At 38.6% G+C, this 14,206-nt stretch overlaps 1 protein-coding gene across 4 annotated transcripts in view; it reads right to left on the reverse strand.

Moving 5' to 3' along the window:
• Nucleotides 1-14,206, reverse strand: part of LOC126065113 (probable ATP-dependent RNA helicase DDX60) — a 103,243-nt gene that overhangs the window by 36,043 nt on the left and 52,994 nt on the right. For all 4 annotated transcript variants that reach the window (XM_049864805.1, XM_049864802.1, XM_049864803.1 and 1 more), the window contains 3 exons: nucleotides 12,308-12,466; nucleotides 10,516-10,663; nucleotides 392-544 (listed from right to left, as the gene is read on the reverse strand). In XM_049864805.1, coding sequence (XP_049720762.1) covers nucleotides 392-544; nucleotides 10,516-10,663; nucleotides 12,308-12,466 — 460 coding nt within the window. The remainder of the gene's footprint in view (nucleotides 1-391; nucleotides 545-10,515; nucleotides 10,664-12,307; nucleotides 12,467-14,206) is intronic.

The raw sequence follows: 14,206 nt of genomic DNA on the forward strand, positions 1-14,206 counted from the left end.
CGTAAATGTCCCCCAAGCCCATGAAAGGGTATCTGCAGCCGAAATGATGTGAACAACTGACAAAATTCTCTGGATATTAAATAATGAAAAAGCAAGCACTTGTGCCTAAATTATCATAGGCATACTTCATTACAGAAATAACTGGAAAAGTATCTGTTTAGGGAAATATTTTTTCTCGGGGAAAAGTTATAAAGGGGAATGATACACCCCAAATCCTCTTTCCCCAATTAAATTAACAGGGCAAATGCAGTCACATCATGTGCTGTGAAAAAAAAAAAAAAAGGTATATAAGTTGGATAAGAAAAAAATGACGATGATTTGTTTACTTTTCATTGACTTTCAGCTTCATGTATACACAGTTTTGATTTTTAGAATGAAAAAATATACCTACCCTAATGAATCCTTTCCTAAAGAGAACCTCAACTAATTGTTTTTCTTTGGCGCTCAAACAGCTGTGATGATATCCAATACCCCTTTCTGCCAAAGTTTTCAGTTCTTCACCTTTTCTTTGGAATTTTACTCGATCAAACACTATCTGCAAAGTCTAAAAGAAGAAAGAGGTTTAGAGATTTTGATAGTTTCTTAAATCAGAATAAAAAATGTTTAAATGAAAATATCACACAGATTATGTAATAATTGGTTAAATGAGGCAACTGTTTGAAACCAACTCTATATGAGTAAAGAGAATACTGCATGGCAGCAACAGAAACTATGGGAAAAATCCTCTTAATTTTTTGAACTGTGTGCCTGCATCCCACTTCAGGTGTGAAAAATACTGATAAAGCAGTACATAAAACACCCAGTGCAGCTTTGAATGCATAACCTGCGGCTGCCTGAGGGAGATTAGTTTTCTACTGAAGCCTTTGGAGTTCTCCCCCCGGGGAGTCAGAGACTCCACCATGGAGGCAGAACTGGCTGCCTAGCCCATATGGTCAGGGAAAGCTTACTTTTCACTTTTAATCAGTCAAAAATGGCATTTAAAGTATCCATGCTCTACGGAGGAAATTCAGTTGTATACAGAGTTATATGCACAAACATAAACACTTATAATGAGAGGGAAAAAAAGGAAAAAAAAAAAAAAAAACCTAACTATCTTAAGCAATAGGCTAGTTACAGAGAGGCAGAGCCAACATGGCACCCTAGATAGACACATCATGCCATCCCTCTGCAGCAAAGACCTGAAAAGCTAAAAGAGATAAAAACATCAATCCTAGAACCCTAAGCATCAAATGAAGGGATAAAGAACTAGATCAAGCACCAAATGGAAGAAGAAACTGAAAGAAAACAGAGAATGAGGACAGAGAGAGAGTAGAGATCTCCCGCCAAAAAAAATGGCACAGTGCCACCATATTGGAACACAGCCAGCAAGGATCCTGGGCAGGGAGTACGGGAAGACAACTGCACGGACTGGTAACCAGAGAAACGCACTATCCCACCCCTTCCCCTTCCCCTTCCCATCAGGCCACACCACGCCACCTAGGTTAGACAACCACCTACCTGCCACCAACCCAACGCCCTCCTACCACCACCTGCCTGCCCCACTGTGTTTTTTTTTTTTTTTGCTTTCTTCCTATTTTTCTCCCTCCCACCTACCTCTGTATCCCACCTCTTCCCCTTCCCACAGGCCCTGGATGCACCACTGTTGATAGAGTGCCACTAGCACACTGGCCCACCACTTCCAAGGTCTGCCCCACCCCCACCTGCTGGCACACATTGTGCCACCATTTATTTTATTTTATTATTTTATTTTTTTCTATCTACCTTCCACCTAGCTCCATACACCACCTCCCCCTCACTTCCCACCAGCCCCAGGTCCACCCTGCCCCTACTTGCTGGCTACCCTTTTTTTTCCTCTTTGCTTTTCTCGCCCCCACCCCAGCTAGCCCCATACTCCACCCCTCTTTCCACTGGCCTCCACCATTCTGCCATGGCAAGAGCATTCCTGGTGCTCAGGCCCATGGCTGCACTGGACCCACAATGCCCCTCCTCTCTCACCACTGGACAAGCTGCTGAATGGTGGGAAGTGAGCCCATACCACTGCCCAGCTAACACCCCTACCTATATGGCAAGGGGCTGTGAATCTCCCTGGACCAATATCAGGACGCAGACAGCACCCACCCAGTCCGGCCTCAGCTACCTCACCAAACTAATACACAGCAAAGCAGGCTTGCCCTGCCTCCTGCTGCCTTGCCAACATGGGCATGGTGGTGAGAAAAAGCAACAAGCACACAAGCAAGCAGCAAAGCATGCCTGGCCCGCCCACCCTGCCATAACAAAATAATCAAAGAAGCAGGATGAAACAAACATAAAATTAGTAAATAAAGAAAAGAATACCTTAATGTCTCAGGAATGGCAGATAAAATAAACCATAAAAAAAGGAGGACAAGATGGCTCCAGCAAGTGACCAAAAAAGAATCAGATGACCTTCTAGTACAAGAAAAGGCAGTGACCTGATAAAATTCAAAAGACTAATATTTAGGGCTCTCCAAGAGATTGGGAAAGAGATTGTTAGAGATTGAATTGTGTCTCCCAAAAATGTGTGTCAACTTGGCTAGTCCACGATTCCCTGTAGTGTACAGTTGTAAATGATTTTGAGATCTGATGTGATTATCTCATGTATTGTAAATCCAAATCTCTATGTTGTTAATGACACAGGATTAGAGGCAGTTATGTTAATGTAGCAGGACTCAATGGACAGGATTAGGTTGTATTTTGGTCAATCTCTTTTAAGATATAAAAGAGAGAATCAAGCAGAAAGAAAAGGGACCTTATGCTACCAAGAAAGAAGCATAGGGAGCAGAGCATGTCCTGTGGACCAATGGTCCCTGTGCTGAGAAGCTCCTAGACCAGGGAAAGATTGATGACATGGACGTTCCCCCAGAACCAACAGAAAGACAGCCTTCCCCAGGAACTGACTCCCTGAATTCGGACTTCTAACCTGCTAGACCATGAGAAAAAAAAATTTGTTAAGGCTATCCAATTGAGGTATTTCTCTTATAACAGCACTAGATAACTAAGACAGAGATCAAGGAAAACCCACACACACAATGAAAATATACCCAATATCAAGGAAACCACAGACAAAACAATAGAAGAATTCGGGAGAATAGTACAAGGACAAAATATGAAAATAAACAATTAGAAATTATATAAAAACGGCAACTAGAAATCCAAAAGAAACAACAGAATTCCTGAAACAGACAATGCAATAGAAGGTTTTAGGAGCAAATGTGAAACAATGGAAGACAGAATCAGCAGGACTAAAGACAAATTGATAGATGCCACTTTGAGGAAAAATTAGAGAAAATAACGAAGAAAATCTAAGAATTTTGTGGGACACAATCAAGAGCAAAAATCTTCCCGTGATCAGAGTTCCAGAATAGGGAGAGAAAATGGAAAACAGAGAAGATGTTGAAGATTTGCTGGCAGAAAACTTCACAAATATCACGGAAGAAGAAAAGCGGACCATCTAAGAAGTTCAACAAACCTCATATAGGATAGACACAAAAAGAAGGTCACCAACACATGTCATAATCACACTGGACAAAACCAAAGACGAAGAGAGAATCCTGAGAGCAGCTCACGAAAAATGAAAAGTCACTTACAAAGGGAAAACAAGACTAAGCTCTGATTATTCAGCAGAAGCTATTCAGACAAGAAGGCAATGGGTTGACATATATAAAACCTCGAAAGAAAAGAAACTGTCAACTAAGAATAATATGTCCTGCAAAACTCTCTCTCAAATACAGTGGTAAAAAACAGGACATTTCCAGATAAACAGAAATTAAGGGAATTCATAAGCACCAAAACAAACTTACGAGAAATATTAAAGGGTGTCCTTCAGTTAGAGAACCAACAATATCAGACAACAATCAAAGCCTAGGGCATAGGACAGCACCAATCTATATACCAGACAAGGTGAAGAACTCTCAATAATAAAAAAGCTAAAAGACTTAAAACAGAGAAACATAGAGGTCAATCTGTAAGTGATGATGATGTCAAAAGGGGGAATAAACAGTGTAAGTTTCGAACTTTCAAATGGAGAGGAAGTTAAGGCAATATCGAGTAATAAAAGACTGGTTCAAACATAGGAAGATAAGGGTAAATTTCGAGGTGACCACAAAGAAAGTAAACAAACCTGCTGCCAGAATAAAAAAGAAGAAAAACATAAAGTCTTAATAAACACAAAATCTGTAGTAATAAAGGAAAAGAAAATCAGCACAAAGGAACTCAGCAAAGGATAGTAAAAGGAACAAAGAAAATATCAGCACCACAAAACAAAACAGTATGACAGCAATAAATTAATACCTATAGATAATCATACTGAAAGGAAATGGCTTAAAAGCACCTGTAAAGAGACAGAGTGGCAGAATAGATAAAAAAGCATTACCCATCAATATGCTGTCTATAAGAGCCACACCTTAGACAGAAAGACATAAATATATTAAAAAATCAAATGATGGAAAAAAATATCAAGCAAATAGTAATTCAAAAAGAGCAGGAGTGGCAATATTAATCTCAGATAAAACTGACTTTAAGGAAAAATCAACCATAAAAGTCAAAGAAAGACATTATATAAAGATTAAAAGGACAACCCAAGAAGACATAACCGTAATAAATACCTACACACCCAATGACAGGGCTCCAAAATGCATAAAACAAACTAACAGCACTGAAAAGAGAAACTGACAGTTCCACCATAATCATAGGAGACTTCAACACACCACTCTGGGTAAAGGACAGAACATCTAGAGAGAAACTCAACAAAGAAAAAGTGGCTCTAAAGGCCAAAATCAACCAATTTGACCTCACAGGCATATATAGAACACTGCCCAACAACAGTAAAGTATACATTCTTTTCCAATGCACATGAAACACTCTCCAGAATAAAACACATTTTAGGCCATAAAGAAACTGTCAATGCAATCCAAAACATCAAAATAAAACAAAGCATTTTCTCAATCACAACACTATAAAAGTAGAAATCAATAACAGGGAGAGCAAGGGAAAAAAATCTAATACATGGAAACTGAACAGCACCTTGATTAAAAACAACTCGGTAATACAAGAAACCAACGATAGAATCAAAAAACTCCTAGAATCAAATGAGAATGAAAACACATCATACCAAAACCTTTGGGACACAACGAAGACAGTGCAGAGAGGTCAATTTATAATAATAAATGCACACATCACAAAAGAACAGGCCAAAATCAAAACATCAGCCCTACAACTCGAACAAATAGAAAGAGAACTGCAAAGATGCCCAGAGCCACCAGAAGAAAGGAAATAATAAAGATTAGAGCAGAAATAAATGAAACAGAGAACAGAAAAACAATACAAAGAATCAAGACCAAAAGTTAGTTCTTTGAAAAAAATCAACAAACCACTGGCCAAAACGACAAAAGAAAAACAGGAGAGGAAGCAAATAACCCAAATAACAAATGAGATGGGGACATTACAACAGGCCTAGCTGAAATAAACAGGATAATAACAGAATACTATGAAAAATTGTATTCCACCAAATTTGAGAGCCTAGAGGAAATGGATGAATTTCTAGAAACACACTTCCTACCTAAACTAACACAAACTAAGAAAACCTGAAAAGGCATATGAAAAAAGAGACTGAAGAGGTAATAACAAAAACTCCCAACAAAAAAAAAAGCCCTGGCCTGGACAGTTTCACTGGAGAATTCTACCAAACTTTCAGAGAAGAGCTCATACCAGTACTACAAAAACTTTTAGACCATAGAAAAGGAAGCGATACTTCTGAATTGATTCTATAAAGCCAGCATAACCCTGATACCAAAGACAGGCAAAGACACAACAATAAAAGAAAATTTCAGACCAACATCTCTTATGAATATAGATGCAAAAATTCCTATCAAAATTCTAGCCAATACAATTCAACAGCATATAAAAAAAAAAAAAACAACACCATAACCAAGTGGGATTCATACCAGGTATGCAAGGATGGCTCAACATTAGAAAATCAATCAATGTAGTCTACCACATAAATACAACAAATGAAAAGAATCAAACAATCATCTCAATCAATGAAGAAAGGGCATTTAATAAAGTCAAACACCCATTCCTGATAAAACCTTTCAGCAAAATAGGAATAGAAGAGAAATTCCTCAACATAATAAATGGCATCTATACAAAACCAACAGCTAACATCATTCCCAACTGAAAGAGGCTGCAAGCATTCCCCCTGACAATGAGAACAAGACAAGGATGCCCTTTATCACCACGCTTATGGATAGGAAAGCTCAACATTGTGAAAATGTCAATTCTACCCGCAGAGATCTACAGATATAATGTAATCCCAATCTAAATACCAACAGCATCCTTTAAAGAGATGGAAAAGCTAATCGCTAACTTTGTATGGGAAGGAAAGAGGCCTACAATAAGTAAAGAATTACTGAAAAAGAAGAAAAAAGTACGGGGCCTCACACTACCTGACCTCAGAACCTACTACACAGCCATGGTAGTCAAAACAGCCTGGTACTGGTACAGCCACAGTCTCATAGACCGATGGAACAGAATTGAGAACCCAGGTGTAAATCCATCCACCTACAGTCACCTGATCTTCAACAAAGGCCCAAAGTCCATTAAATGGGGAAAAGACAGTCTCTTTAACAAACAGTGCAGGCAAAACTGGATGTCCATCTGTAAAAAAAATGAAACATGACCCATACCTCATACAATACTAAAAACTAATCCAAAATGGAATGAAGACCTAAAGATAAAACCTAAAAGGATAAAGGTCACAGAAGAAAAATTAGTGCCAATGCTAAGGGCCCTAGTACATGGCATAAATGGAATATAAACCATATTTAACAATATACAAATGCCATAAGATAAACTAGGTAACTGAGAGCTCCTAAAAATTAAACACTTATGCTCATCAAAACTTCACCAAAAGAGTACAAAAAGAATATACAGTCTGGGAAAAAAATTTTGGTTACAACATATCTGACAACAGTCTAATCTCTAAAATCTACAAGATACTGCAACACCTCAAAAACAAGAAGACAAATAATACAATGAAAAAATGGGCAAAGGATAGACACTTCACCAAAGAAGACACTGAGTCAGCTAACAGACACATGAGGAAATATTCACGATCATTACCCATTAGAGAAATAAATGCAAATCAAAACTACACTGAGATACCATCTCACCCCAACATTACTACTGGTACTAATCAAAATAAGAGAAAATAGCAAGTGTTGAAGAGGTTGCAGGGAGATTAAAACTCTTATGCACTGCTGGTGGGAATGCTAAACAGTACAACCACTCTGGAAAACAATATGGCACTTCCTTAAAAAGCTAGAAATAGAAATACCAAATGATCCAGCAATACAATTCCTAGGAACAGATCCTAGAGAAATAAGTCATCACATGAATAGGCATATGTACACCCATGTTCATTGCAGTATTACTCACAATATCAAAAAGATGGAAATAACCTAAGGGCCCATCAACTGATGAATGCATAAACAAATTATGGTACATACGCACAAATGGAATACTATGCAAAGATAGAAAACAATGATGATCTGCGAAATATCTCACAACACGGATGAATCTGGAGGGCGTTACGTTGAGTGATATAAGTCAACTACAAAGAATAAAAATTATATAGGACCACTATTTATAAAAACTCACAAAAAGGTTAACACAGAATGAAATCTTTGATGGTTATGAAAGAGGGGAGGGCAGGGGCAGGGAAATCATTAAGTAGACAAGTAGGCCAAGTGTTAACTTTGGTGAAGGGAAAGACAGTGTACAATATAGGCGAAGTCAGCCCAACTTGATCAAAGCAAAGTCATAGAAGTTTCATAGACACATCCAAACACCCTAAGGAACTGTGTTACAGGGACTGAGGGCTCAGGACCATGGTGACAAAGGTCATCTAGGTCAAATAGCAAAACAAAAAGTCATATAGAAAATGTTCTACATTCTACTTTGGTGAGTAGCATCGGGGTCCTAAAGGCCTGTAAGCGGCCATCTATGATAAATCTTTTGGTCTCATCCCATCCGGAGCAAAGGAGAATGAAGACAACCAAAGACACAAGGGAAATATTAGTCCAAAGGACTAATGGAGCACAAGTACCACAGCCTCCACCAGCCTGAGCCCAGAAGAACTAGACGGTGTCTGTCTACCACCATTAACTGCTCTGACAAGGATCACAACAGAGGGTCCTGGACAGAAAGTTATAGGCCCCGACACCCTTTTAACTCAGAACTTAAAGCCACTCCCAAAGTCTACCCTTCAGCCAAAGATTAGAAAAAAAAACAAAAATTTTTTTTTTTTTTTTTTTTTTTAGAGAGGGCTATAAAACAAAGTACAGGGTCAGTGGAAAAGAGGAAGACCCTCAACAAGGTGGACTGACACAGTGGCTGCAACAATGGACTTAAGCATAACAACAATTGTAAGGATGGCCCAGGACCCTGTTGTGCATAGTGTTGCTATGAGTCGGAACTGACTCAACGGCACCTAACAACAACAATACAAAACAAACAGTATGCATGAGGAATGTACTTCTTAGTTTAAATGGGCAATATGAGACCAAATGAGCAACACCTACCCAAAAACAAAGATGAGAAGACAGGAAGGGACAGGAAAACTGGACAAATGGACGCGGAGAACCCAGAGTGGAAAGGGAAAGAGGGAGAGTGCTGACACATTGCAGGGATTGCAACCAATGTTACAAAACAATATATGTATAGATTTCTGAATGAGAAACTAATTTGCGCTGTAAACCTTCACCTAAAACACAGAAAAATTTTAAAAAAGACTAATTACCTAAACTACTGTTATCCATACAATGGACTATCAAGGAGCCATTAAAATTACGGTATAAGTGCATGGCGATTACAAAGGAACATATTAGTTAGAGACGAAACAGGTTACAAAATAGTATATAATATAATCTGATTTTTGTTAAAAATACAAGAAATGACAATTGGCAAAATAACTCTATTATGAAAACATTCTGCATCCCACTTTGAAATGTGGGGTCTGGGGTCTTAAATGCTAACAAGCAGCCATCTAAGATGCATCAATTGGTCTCAACCCACCTGGAGCAAAGAAGAATGAAGAACACCAAGGTCACACGACAACTAAGAGCCCAAGAGACAGAACGGGCCACATGAACCAGAAACCTACATCATCCTGAGACCAGAAGAACTAGTTGGTGCCCGGACACAATCGATGACTGCCCTGACAGGGAGCACAACAGAGAACCCCTGAGGGAGCAGGAGATCAGTGGGATGCAGACCCCAAATTCTCATAAAAAGACCATACTTAATGGTCTGACTGAGACTAGAGGAAGCCCGGCGGTCATGGTCCCCAAACCTTCTGTTGGCACAGGACAGGAACCATCCCCGAAGACAACTCATCAGACATGAAAGGGACTGGACAGTGGGGAGGAGAGAGATGCTGATGAAGAGTGAGCTACTTGTATCAGGTGGACACTTGAGACTGTGTTGGCATCTCCTGTCTGGAGGGGGGATGGGAGGATAGAGAGAGTTGGAAGCTGACAAAATTGTCACGAAAGGAGAGACTGGAAGGGCTGACTCATTAGGGGGAGAGCAAGAGGGAGTATGGAGTAAGATGTATATAAACTTATATGTGACAGACTGACTTGATTTGTAAACGTTCACTTGAAGCTCAATAAAAGTTAATATAAAAAAAAATACAAGAAATGAGTAGGTACTCTATTTTTACACAAGGAGGTCGCTATGAATCGGAATAGACCCGATGGCACTGGGTAGCATGTACCTTCTATGTTTGCCAACCGTTCCCTCTCCTGTGTGGTATTTTCATAAGCATAGCTATGCCAATTTTTTTTACATGTTGCTTAAAAATATTAGTATAGCTTGTGAAAATATCCTCCAGGGGAGGAAGCAGTTGCCAAACAAACGTAGAAGGTGGGCATTATTTATATAATATTACCCGTACGTTTAATACAAGTGTGTGTGTGTGCGCGCGCACGCACGTGTGCGCACACTTGGTGTATCTGAAGGAACAGAAAAAGTTTCATCCAGAAAGGGAATGATTACTTCTAAGTGATAACACTGCTTTTATTATTGCTAATTTGTATGTTCAAATTTGTTTACCATAAGCACTATTTTCATAACAAAAACATTTTAAAGAAGAAATGGCATAACACTTTTAGAAATTGTAATGACTCTTGAGTCAAAGGCTTGGATATTACAGAAGTCTCTGATTTTGAGAAATTCTGTGAATACTACTAAAAGTGTATTTGCCTACGTTTCCAAATATGGCCAACATTCAAATGAAACACATGAGTCTGAATTCTAGAATTCTGTCTATAAACCAGTATAATAGAAACAATGAAAGGACAGACGCTCTCAGGAGTAAACTGTTAACAATAAGAAACAGTCTATAAATCCTTTTAATATGCATTGCAGCTATCTGCGGCAATTATAGCTGATGGGGGGCACAATTTTCTAGAGAATGATTCCATTCTAAGTGCTGACCTCAGCGTCTACTGCTTTTTGATTAGCGTATGTGCAATCCTTAGGGATTTCCAGGTTCTTCTCTAGAGTCTTCTGTAGATCGTTATGTTCAGCTTCATGTATTAGGCTTTGATCCATTTTTCTGGCCTTTTTCTGACTTTTTTCATCTCTGTTTATAAGAATGAAATTTTAAGTAATGAATATTCATATTCAGCCACCATAGGAAGCCCAAGACTTCCCGGATTATCTTCATCCCCCAAACATTTACACTCATCATGTACCTATCCTGACTCACCCTCCTTGCTCTAATGCACTTCCTCATTAGCCTCCAGAATTATGATACCTCACAAAAAAATTCCCCTATGTACTCATAGTGTATTTCTCTGTTCCCTTCCATTCCTGTTGTAGACAAAAGGCAGTTTTCTTCAGAGGATCTTGCTTTCCCTGCAGCTTATTAACGTGATCATTTTCTCTTCCTCAGTCTCCGCCGACGCTAGGCATGCAGGTGAGGTGGGTGTTCTCCTGGCTCCATATTGCCAATTCCAGAGCATTCGCCTTCCTCGTAAGAGCTAGTTCAACTTAGAAGGACATATCTACCATTTATTTTTTTAAAAATCTATTCATGAAACAAATATTGCCTGTTGGACCACGAGCAACTATTACTTGCAAGGCAATGTGCTAAGCAGTGGAGATAAAAAGAGGAAATTACGTAGTCTCTTTGCAGAGGAACTTACAATTTAGGGGAAAAAAAAGATAAAATAACTAACAACTGCAATTCATTATGATAACTGATCTACTGAATCCTAAAAGTGTAGGAAGAGCACAGAAGAAAGGGTACCATGTCTATCTGGGAGAATCAAGGCAAGATTCAGATAGGAGATAGCAAAAGTTATAAGGTTTGGGGGCAATCACGAAGGAAAGTACTCTAGGTACATGGGTCAGTTCATGGAAAAGTATACAGGTGGAAGAACAAGTCATGTGAGGAGAACCATAAATGTTGAACATTGCTAGAGGAGAGTAGTTGGAAGTGAGGCTAAAGAGATGAAGGCAAGCACCAAAACATGTTGGCATATCAATAATAAGCATAGATTTTAGACTTCATCAGCACAGCAAGGAAGAAGATTGAGAATAGTACAATTTCATCAATTTGAATGTCAGAAAGATCATATGTTGGCTAGATTGGAGAATGGTGAATCTATAATCCAAAAAACAGAACCTCTGCTTCTAAACCAGTGAGTGACTAAAAATGGAGAGTAATAGTAGGTAGAAAACAAATATTCTGGACATAGAATTATCAGAAGTAGACATTAGGAACAAGGAAGTGGAGTGACCACAGCAAAGTCCTACCAAGCATAATGGCATTTCAATTCATTCTAGAACCCATTCTATGCTCACCTATATGACTGTGATGGTAAACTAGTGAGACTTCCATATTATAACTTAAATCAATGTGTGCAGATTAACTGAAGCTTTCCAAGGGCTTGAGTGACAGTCATAAGTCATGTGACTTATAAGTCAAAGATATGTTTATTTTGAGGGATGAACTGAACATATTGTCAGATTACATAGTCTACCTAGGTTTGTAGGTTATGGTCCTTCTTCTATCAAGTACTAAATGAGACTGATCTACACACCTAAGGAATATATGATTATGGTCACTTATCTTTGCCCCATTCTCCCATCCATTCTTTCTATTTGGAAAGAAGGTCAAGCAATAATTGGAACCACCTCGTGTACCACATTCAATGTATGTTTCCTACTGGAATTTGTATTTTAATCCTTTAACAGCCAATTGGTTTAAATAAATACTTACATTATCCTTTCCTTTTCCATGGATTTTTTAACTTTCCGAAGTTTGTTAGCCATGACATGGGCCTCTTTATCAGCTTTGGGAGGCCTTTTACTCTCCTGCTTTTCCTTCAGAAAATTGCTTACACTGTGAGCCCTTTTTTCCACATCTTTTAGATTGAATCTTGAAACAAATGAAAAGAATGTTTGCCTTGAGAATAATACCATACATAAAATTCAAACCGTAAGTCCAAATATTGTTATCATCTTAACACACTCCTATTGGTTTTTCAACATTAATTATTTTTTCCATAATGCACGCACAAAGTATTCTAGATCAGAGACAGCCTTCTTATTAACTACCTTAGAGCAAATAATAGGTACGTCAGGTCCCTTTCCCCAGACCTCATTCGTACAATAGGTAGAAGATAAATATATTTTTCTTGTTGGAGCAATGCAACGAGAGTCATGAAAATTTTTCCCATAAGAGTGATCAGATACACCATGAGTGAGGGACAGAGAACAATGGATTTTCTTCTTTTATATAGAGGAGAAAGACAGCCAAATTCACCCCTACTAAAAGATGAGAAAAACAGAACAAAACAGAAGCCAAACTTCTCCTCTTTACAACAGGAAGAAAAAGATCACAGATTCTCAACCTAATTTTTTGGAATGTGACTACTTATTTCCAGGTATCAGATGAAAAACCCAGATGTCCTTGGGCTCAGATTTACAGATGTCTGCAAGGTCTGGGGTTTGTACATTTTGAAACATAAATGCCTACAAAGATAGCACTTCAGTCTTCCTAGTACCTTGGGACTTACCTAGGGATCTAGCCCAGGCTGAAACCATTTGGCAATCTCTGCACTGGGCAATTAATTAGACAATAAGCTACAGATCTAATTCTCATGGTATATGAAGGGTAAAATGCTTATAAAAAACCAAAACCAAACTCATTGCCGCCGAGTCGATTCCAACTTATAGTGACCCTATAGGACAGAATAGAACTGCCCCACAGGGTTGCCAAGGAGTGCCTGGTGGATCGGAACTGCAGATCTTTTCGTTAGTAGCCAAACTTTTAACCACTTCACCATGCTTATAGGGGAATAAAATCAAATAGCCCATATCTTTACATCACATGCATTTCCCTGCCTCAGGAGACATTTTACAGGAGCACTGAAAAAGCCAGGGAAGTTTCATTTGCCTACAATACCTTGTTGGCAAAATGTTGTGGCTCAAAGTAGCCAATAGCCAGTATCGCTGTTCTAACCATAGCTTATTATAGCAACTCACAGATTGGGTTTACACAATAAATCTTCTTAAATGTAAACTGTGAGGCAAAGGGCTTTTCTAAAGGCTTTCAGAGCTAGCATTAATAGCGTATGTTGCTAGCTGGTGAACAGTAAATGAACTGACACACTGGCGAAGTAAAGATTAAGGAAGTCACAGTCAGATCCACGTGGCAAGACGCTTGACATGGTAGACAACAAAACATAACAGCAGTGAACACTTATACTGTACTTACTATTGTCAGCTTTAATCTAAAGGGCTTAAATGTATTAAACTCAATTAATCCTTGCAACAACCCTATGACCGAAGTGTTATTATTATCCTTATCTTGCAGGTGACAAAATGGAGACATAGAGAGTTTAAATGACCTGACCAAAATCCCGCAGTTGGTATATGACAGGGTCTGGCCCGTGTTCTTCACCATTACATTATGTTGTCTGCCTGTCTTTTTGCATTAATGCAAGTTACTGTGGCCCAGGCACGTATTACTGGTATTCAATGGTATCATTTTCACCACACTACTTCATTTTTAAAATATAGATCACATGGAAATATTTTTTATCTTAAATATCTCTGATAACATATATATAAAGAATATAATCTAGAGACTGGAGTACTACATGCTTTTAAACTT

This window comes from Elephas maximus, chromosome 21 (assembly GCF_024166365.1).
Source record: "Elephas maximus indicus isolate mEleMax1 chromosome 21, mEleMax1 primary haplotype, whole genome shotgun sequence".
Classification (NCBI taxonomy): domain Eukaryota; kingdom Metazoa; phylum Chordata; class Mammalia; order Proboscidea; family Elephantidae; genus Elephas; species Elephas maximus.